Here is a 9,365-nt window from a genome sequence, read left to right on the forward strand (position 1 = left end):
AGGACGCAAGCAGATTTTGACATCAAATTTTGGGGGAAAAAAAAAGTGCGTCTTATACACCGAAAAATACGGTATATATCCATACTAGTTCATAATCCTATGGAAGTGCATGTTTCACAGCTGTATTCCCAAATGCACGATAAGCCTAATATCTTGTTATATGTTTACGTGTCAAAAAATATTAATTTTTTATTACCTTATAATCTTACAAATATATTTAATATCTTATAGTTATCATCCTCAAGCAGTAACGCCTTTCTCAATTTTAGATTTCTCTTTAACTCTCAATCTGTAGTATCGAAAACATGATGATAAATAGCGAACATTTTTAACGTATTTAATTATTTTTTCATGTTTTTTCTATTTTTATGAAATATAAGGCTGCGACGAACTCTTATATGGCCACCCTTCCCACAATGGCCACAGGTTCCACCTTCAGTCCATACTTGAATCCAAGTCCTATTATGGGGATGATGTCAGCCGACGCCATAGCAGCACCACTGAGCATTATACCCGCACCCATGGTCACACCCCAGAAAATGCCACGCACTGATAGGTTAGAGGTGAGTGGCGTCATTGAACATTATAAAAAGGTACTCGTTTGTATTGGACAAGTCTTGTTTTGGTATGCAAACTTTCATTTGAATATAAAATTATTATTAATTTGGTATTCATACAAACGGTGTGTTTGTGAGGGGTCCATCAGGTAATATCACCTCATAGTTAGGCGCAAAATCTCAAGAAGGTTGACTTTATTTTTAAAATAGAACTGAAAAGAAAGAAAGGTACAAAAAGAAAACAGCAAAACAAAGACGCTAAATTGGCATTATAGGCAATTGCGTACTTATGACGTCAATGTTCTGTGTCATGAATTGCGTATATTTAATTGAATAAAACAATTAAGAAACAGAAACTCTAATTTAACCTGTTTATGATACAAATGAAACTCCTACACTGAAATACAGGTATTTTCAAAACTGTAATTTAAATAAAACGGAAATAATACGTAATCTATAATAGAGGATTTACTTTTAATAGTATTTTCATTTTATCTAACACTGTCTGAACTAGGTTTCCTGTGATGCATAATTTTCAGGGGTATTGTCTTTATCACAGCCCCCAGTGGCTCAGCGGCAAGTCTGAAGGCTTATTGTGCTAAAACATTGAGTTTCAATACCGGTGGTGGGCACAGCACAGATAGACCATTGTGTAGCTTTGTGCTGAACAACAAACAAACACACCTTTCCTATACAACCCAGTGGTACCATCTGGCGGAAATTATTTTATATTATTTTAAAAATATAATCTGTGTCTTAAAATAATTTGAGAACTAAAATTATAAATATGTGACATTTCTTTTCCGTTGTTATAGTTTAGCAGAACGACACTGTAATATAATTCCAGTTCATTCATTTTTTATTCTTTTAGAAATAAAACTTACCGGCTTGTTTAAAGGCAAGACTTTGTTGCTAAAGGCTGTAAACAAACAAGACTATGCTGCAATTAAGTAACTGATGTTTATCCTTTGAAATTAATAATATTAAAACTGACCCTGCAAGAATATTAATGGCTGTAGGCCGTGTAATCTGAAATCAAATCCACACACACTGTCATCCATCAGAACAGGCCACTTCTTTCCGTACTGATGCTGATTTAAAACTCTACAGTAAAAACAATAACACAATATCCTATGTGAATCTGTTCAAAGATTCTGTAAGGCATAAACAAATCATGTGATACATCATAGATTTTGGAAATCTGATTTTGTAGTGTTCATAACAAAGTACTATCACTGAAGGTAGTCAGGTTTTGTTAAAGGGCAGTGTTTATACAGTAGCATTAACTAACATTAGACAAATTGCAGATAGATAGGTAAGACAACGAATAAATATATAAATTTGTTTTACTAGAAACAAACTGTTTTTTCTTGTTTGTTGTTAAGCACAAAATTACACAGTGGGCTATCTGTGTTGTGTCCACCACAGGTATCCAAACCCGGTTTTTAGTGCTATAAGCTTTCAGGCTGGCCCCTGAACCATTGAAGGGCGAACCAGCCTGTGCTTTATTGTTTGGCTCTATGGTAGATGTTACTACATATTTTTAGGTACTATAGATAAAATATTTAGAGTACAAGATCAACAGTTTCCAGCAGTATTTCCTCGTGGGCTAGTGGTTAGGCTGTGAATCAGAGGGTCTATGGTTCGCGCTCCGAATTTTGAGAACGTGAGTGCGTTATAGGAGTGACCCAAAAGTTAGTAGTGCATGCTGTTGTCTGGTTTCCTTATCAGTTCACAATTAAGGATGTCTATCTCTGTTCTGCCCACAGCGGATATCGAAACCGGATTGTTAGTGTTATAAGCCCTCATACTTACCCGTGAGTTATCTTAAAAAATTATTTGTATTGTTTATTAACGTGTTAGATAAAGTATGTAAATCAGTTATAGAAACCACCAATTCCTAATTTTAATATTGTTGCTTTCTATTTAGCGTATTTCCTAAATCTTTTTTTAAAATTGAGAATTATTTGTATCTTTTTATTCAGTAGTAAAATAAAAATATATGTGTAGGGTCATTTCAGTCAATATTCATTGAAGCTCTTAAGTTGTGTATTGTTTTGGAAATATTGAAAGTAGCTTTCCATAAAATGTTTTAGAATACTCATCTGTGCACTCGCAAGATGTAACTCTATTAAAATGTACTGGTAGGTAGCAAAATACAACTTGAATTTCATTTCAGTGAAAAGTGACTGTCAGAAGAAATTTATTTTACGACACCTTTATTTTACACATTTTGTAAAATATTTGTATACCAAATAAATATGATATGCCTTTATTTAGCTATTATTTTTTGATATTTAGATAAAATTAAACGATGCAAAAATATTGCCAGATTTTAAAAGCAGAATTGAATTTTCTCGCTCATTACAATATATTGCACTGGAGTTTATTAGTTCATTAAAATGTGAGAAATATTGACTGTTTGTTTATATGGCATGCATTTAAAAATGTATTCCGTGGCGTCTGGTGTGTAATTTTGTATTTTGTCACTCATTATTTTTGTTTGTTCGCATTAATCTACTGCTTTTCTGGATTTCTTATTCCTGCACTGCCCTTTCCTTTTAGTTCTTCTGACCGCCCATTGCTATCATGGCTGTATACGCTAGCTTGTTAATACGGTTTCACCTGCTTTGCCTCTCCCTTGCATATAGGTGTGCCGAGAATATCAACGCGGCAACTGTAAGCGGACTGAAACTGAGTGCCGCTTCGCTCATCCTCCTGAGCACGTGGCTGTGGACGGTACCGAAGGCATGGTGACAGTCTGTATGGATTTCATAAAGGGAAGGTGTACGCGGGATCCATGCCGCTACTTTCACCCGCCGCTTCACTTGCAGGCACAGCTAAAGGCTTCCCAAAGCAGAGCTAACACCGCCGCTATGGTAGGCCAATGTTTCACTGCTTTCCTTTCACCTTCTGCTCTATTTTTCTTTCTATCCTTATTTTATTTTGTTATTGACTGTTTGATAAGAAATATTTTGCACGTGCTTCCCTTAATTCACATAAAAATTTATAAAATGTTTATTGACCGTAATGAAACGAAAGCATTTGACTGCACAGCTCTGGTTCATTTCACCTGTAGTTACTTTATATGATAATCTGTCAATGTCGGCATGTTATTATTTAATTCTGAACTAGTAATGGCCTGTATGTTCATCCTAAATTTGTAAGTATGCTGTAATAAGATTGAAGTGATTCAGATTTGATTACGTTATTAGCGTTGTGTTATAAATATAAATATAATCTGTAGAAATGTAGTCAACAAAGAAGTGTTGTGGATAAAGTGTTTTCCGAAATCCGGTTATGATTTTGTATATGTCTGTGTGAGGGTTGACTCAACACTTGCAATGTAAAAGATTAATTCTGAATGTTTTATCTTTGTACTTTGAGCTAATAATTTCCTATAATTCCAACTATTGAAACGTACATTTGTTTCTGAACTGCCTATAAAGTCCAAGCCTTATAATTGTTGTGCAATTCTAACACCTTATAAGAGTTATAATACAAATTATATATATAGACATGTAGATAGATAGATATACGAGGATGTCAGTTTCCCCCTGCATTTTGTTATCTAATCCAATTACATGTTGTTATCCTGTATTAATTCACTAGATGTGTGAATTTATTTATTTATTTGTCCGTGAACTTCCCTCACAGTTTTGGAGCTAGCAGATTCAAACTTGACAGTGGACTCTGAGTGGCCCTGGGGTGCCCTTATCTATACGATGTAGCCCTCCTATCAAGAATGATAAACGAGTCCGGAAGGTCATCCAGGCACGATTAAGGTCTAGGAATAGGTTTTCAGTGTTTCTGAACCTGAATGTGACATCAGGTTTAGTGTTCGTGGTCTCCACGAGATGCTGGGGGTGTCACGTCTGAAACTGTGTTCATACATCCTCTCCCAAGGCAACGAGACCAAACGTGGCATACTTGCTCAAGTACCATAGGCGGGTATCCTAATGAGGTTTGTTTTGAGGTTTGGATCCACCTTGTGGTGGCTATAGAAGTGCTTGAAAGGCGTCTTTAGAGGACTGAAGGAAGTTGGACGACGTTTCGCAGATCTTCAGCGCTAGCAGCTCGAAACGCAGTCCATTAACAGTGTCTTTGAGATATACTCCCCTATCTGTAAACATTTTCTCAACAAGAGCTGTAGAAATAACTAGGGGTAATAGAGGAACTTGATCGGTACATTAGGGCCTTTGTGAATCACGAGGGGTTCTACGACCCCCGTAAAGCAGTGGTCCTCAATTATTTTCTACATTGAGCCACTAGAGATGATGACCATAAAGCTAAGGGTCGGCCCTGAGCTTGTTGCATTTCCCAAATAGTTTTACTTATTTTGCTATATCTGATCACAGTATGGATCACGAATCAGGCTTTCAATTTCTGATGTAGCCCGCGGGTCGCCTAATGGGGAACACTGCCGTAAAAGAACGCGATATTTCATACTAGGATGCACTGTCACTGCCTGAATTATTACTATAAAAACAGTTTTAGTTTTATTAAAACTTCAGTCCTACAGAACCTAGTTCCGTGCTTTATTTCCTTAAGCTTATATACTGTGATGAAATAACAATAATAATATAACCATAATGAAATATATCATAAAATGGTATTTATAACTTTCTATTGTTTTTCATATAAACGGAATAATGGGACTTGATTTTGTAGCAGATAAAATAATTTTAGAATCTTTTTGAAATTATATTTTAAGCCTTGCTTTTCACTTTAAAAGTCTTCCAAATAAATGTGTATTTCAGGAGTACTTATTTCACACTTTTGGAGCAAAGTTAGTTTCAAAAAGCATTCAAGTAGAGACAATTTCGACTGCAAATGACTTTATATTTGTTTTTAGACAAGAATAGAAACCCTTTTGTGAGATGAAGTTAGGAAGTAAAAAAAAGATGAAAAAATTTCATTTTCCTAGTATTTTTTTCACTGCTTATTAAATAAAAAAGTTTTCTCTTTCATTAATTTACGAAGATAACTTAACAGTAACACAAATAATAATAATAATAAATAACCATCGTATTCAAAATATTTTAAAATAATCCCGGTGATATCCTGCATGTTTCAAATTCTATTCTTTTTTGTTCTTTTTTTTTGTTAAACAGAACTCTATACAATGGGTTATCCGTACTCTGCACATCGCTGGCATTGAACCCCAATTTTTAACGCTATAAGCTCTCAGACTTACCACTGAGCTACTGGAGTAGTTACCACTAGTTTCAGAAAATAACAAAATCAATGATACGATTTTCACTGGCTTTGTGGGGTACTCAGACACCATAAATGCGCATCATTTGATACGCAGACCTATTGAATTCTAGTATAAAATTTTCGAGAGATTCACTCTAACTGGCAAGCTTCTTCATATCAGTAAGTATACCTACTTTCAATATATTATCTTTTGTTTCTACGTATCCTGGAGACAAGGGTCATCCTCAAGAACTCCCAAAAAGTTTCATGATGATCAGAAGTTGAAAAGTTTTCGTGAAGAACAGAGGGACATACAAGCCGCGTTATACTACAGCATACTTATCTTTCAAAGACAATACAACTAATGTTCTCAAGGGGAATTAACAGATTTTCTTTTCTGAATACTTTCAAATTAGGAATTGTTCATTTAAAGATAGAAAGTAATTGTTTCGCTTACTCAAATTAAAAAAAAATAATAAATCTTATAAATCAACAGAGGGTTTTATGTTTTGTTTACGTGTTTTACCATGAATTAATATTATAAGTACCAGAGCTGAAAATTTTGAATGAAATGTACTTCAAGACAGCTATAACATAAATCCGAAATATTATCGCTATTTGGTTACAGTAATTCGGGAATCTTAAAAGATAGTCATTTGCAGTTGATTGTCCCACTATATTTACACATACCTTTAGGTACGTGCGTGAATATTTTATAAATCGTCAACTTAAAAAAAATTATAAAGTTTTAAGAAGTTTGGATATTTATTAAAAACTGAATTAAATATTAAGAATAACACTAATTTTTGCGACTTTTAGATTTGGATGTAATGTTGCTCCTGTAACAAGTAATATAAAAATTAGTCCAAAACCGTGCGCTTTAAAAACTAATGAATCAACTCCTAAGGATTTAATTTTCGTTAAATATCTGCTATCTATTGTCATTGTAACATAGTCGTTTTCATGATCCGTTTCATCTTTCAATCCACCTAGCGAAGGCTGGGGGGGGGGAGAAACTTCTGATAATGAACAACAAAACAGAAGAAATGACATTTTAACATTTTGGAATACAAACATTCCATATTTAGCAAATTCATACAGTAAAAGCAAAACAATAACTATAAATAACAACAAAATAAATATTGAATAGATACCTTTTATGACCATAAACAGTTGTAATGAGAATATTGAGACTCAAAGACACTTCTTATTTGCGCCTCGTATTTTTTTAAATATATTTTTTGTTGTTGTTGTTTTTTATTTCAGGAACCAAACAAAACGGCAACTGCTTGAAAGTAATTAGTTTGTGTGATGTGATAAAAACATACCCCATATTAAAAATGAGAATAAAACACAACAAAGACGAAACGCCTAGAAATGTGTACAGTAAAGAAATCTAGTAAAAATATGGTTTGATTTTACATCATTTGGGAGATGGAGTGAAATTAAAAACATTGAAAGCTAGGCATTATTTGTGGTGCGCTTATGCTATATATTTTACCATCAAGTTTAATTGTCATTAATATGTTATCTTGGTGAATCTTGAGTTATCTAAAGTGAAACCGAATATTATGATTACTGATATTTAGAAAGGTGTGGAGTTTGTTTAGGTTGTCAAGGTTATGGCGCCTTATGCCAAAGCCTTCATCAGTATATCTATCTAAAAAACTAAGGAAACATATAAATTTGTTTTTTTCTTCATGACTAGTAAAGATGATTTTACTTTCAATGTGGAGCATGAGAAATATTGTAATAACAGCAGCCTTTCTCTTTCCAATTACCATTTCTTTGACGTATTGTTAAACGTTATCATTGAACTGAAAAAAAAAATTGTTAGAGCAGAATTTAACATATGTTCAAATTAAATTCTGACATTCCAATTACACCTCCTTCTTCAGAGTACTGTGATTAGATATTAGATTAATACTTTCATTAACAGAAACTGTCGGAAAAAGTGAAATGAATTCCATACTAAAAATAATAATAACATTTATTGTACTTGACTAAACCATCCCTCAGTGATAAGTTTATTGGCTCATAAGGTTAAAATCAGGGATTTGATTCCACGCAGTAGTTAGACCAGATAGCCAAATGTGGATTTACGCTAAAAACAAACAAACGCGAATGAAGTATTTTTGTAGATAGTATTAACAGTAGCTATGATGTAATCCTACCTAAAATTCGTGAAATTGTTTCATTGGAAGGATTGTATGCCGATATGATAGATCTCAGCGAAATTTTCTCTGTGCAGTTTTCAGGAAGGCCCTATAATTTTCGTCACAAACTTTTTATTGGCTTTGTCTTATGGTCATTTTTGGGACCTATCCTGCTCCAAACAAATTAATATTTCCGTTGCTTTGATTTGGATTCTGTACTCTGTTTCTATGTCCACTGGTGCTCCCCCCTCGGTGGTTCAGCAGTAAGCACGAGGGCTTATAACTTTAAAATTCGGGATTCAATACCTGTGGTGGGCAAGCACAGATAACTGTTTGTGCAGCTTTCCAATAAACAAATCAAACACACCAAGCCCAATATCCCACAAAATAATATATTTTAAAATGTGAAGTACGAAACATATTAGGCAGCTATAGAAACTATAAACAAAATGATATTCTCTCACAGAGAAAACTGATTGCACTGAAGGAACTATAGAACATAAAGTAAAACTATAATAAAATTTGCTGAGCAGAGTAAACGATTTTAATTCAAAAACCCAAGAAATTCTACTATTGCAGCCTTTGACAAATCTCATGTAACCCCCGTTACTACATCTGGTACCTCTGTGCTCACATCTACTAAAGGTTTTTGTATCAACCTATTTCAATAAAGCTCTACAAAACTTAAATTGATGTGTCTACATTTTCTGTTATTTTTATATAAAACGAGAACTTTCTGACCATTACAAGCTTTAGCAAGTAAATTTACGTCCATTTTGGAGACTTCTGTCACTAAGTGATCTGTCTTTGAGCCTTCGGTATTAGTAGCACTAATGGTAGGTTTCAAGACACCTAGTGGGAAATGTCAGAACTTTGTTCTACAAGTATTTTAATTAAATTTGAAACTTATTGAATCTGTGTTGTGATTATCATTTTTCAGAAGCGATAATATTAACGTACGTTTTCAAGCCATAGAAGATATGGATGCAAATATCTTGTTTTATTCTGGTCTTCTGCTTTTTTTTTCTGGTCGTTCATTATTGATAGGCGAAGGTTTTTCTTGATAAAAAGCTCTTTTAAACAAAAGTAGGAATTTTCCAATCTACTTTGTGATTTTTCGTGATGTACGAAACTAAATAGTAAAGAAAATATCGACACATTTTTTTTTTTAGAAACAGTCTTATTGCATTTTAATAGCTGTAAAATAAAAGTTCAAATTATATTTGTTCGTACGTCGTTTGATACTAACGGTCCTAATGGTTAACAAGCGATAACGTTTGACAACAAGGAAGGATTTAATTATACTCATCATAGGACATTAATATTAGACGTATTTTATTTATCGCCGCAAAATGTACTATTGGACAGCTTTCTGAAGACTATACACAGCGTGGTCACAAGTAAATAGACACCACCTTTTCAGAAAAAAAATTAAATTTTTCAGTCATATTCG

The 9,365-nt window shown here is 33.6% G+C and overlaps 1 protein-coding gene across 2 annotated transcripts in view; it reads left to right on the forward strand.

The window, feature by feature from the left end:
* The window catches only part of LOC106459925 (muscleblind-like protein 2), a 187,261-nt gene that overhangs the window by 164,309 nt on the left and 13,587 nt on the right, over positions 1-9,365 (forward strand). For both annotated transcript variants that reach the window (XM_013919590.2, XM_022386497.1), the window contains 2 exons: positions 381-563; positions 3,209-3,436. In XM_013919590.2, the coding sequence (XP_013775044.1) occupies positions 381-563; positions 3,209-3,436 (411 nt within the window). The remainder of the gene's footprint in view (positions 1-380; positions 564-3,208; positions 3,437-9,365) is intronic.

This window comes from Limulus polyphemus, unplaced genomic scaffold (genome assembly GCF_000517525.1).
Source record: "Limulus polyphemus unplaced genomic scaffold, Limulus_polyphemus-2.1.2 Scaffold682, whole genome shotgun sequence".
NCBI lineage: Eukaryota > Metazoa > Arthropoda > Merostomata > Xiphosura > Limulidae > Limulus > Limulus polyphemus.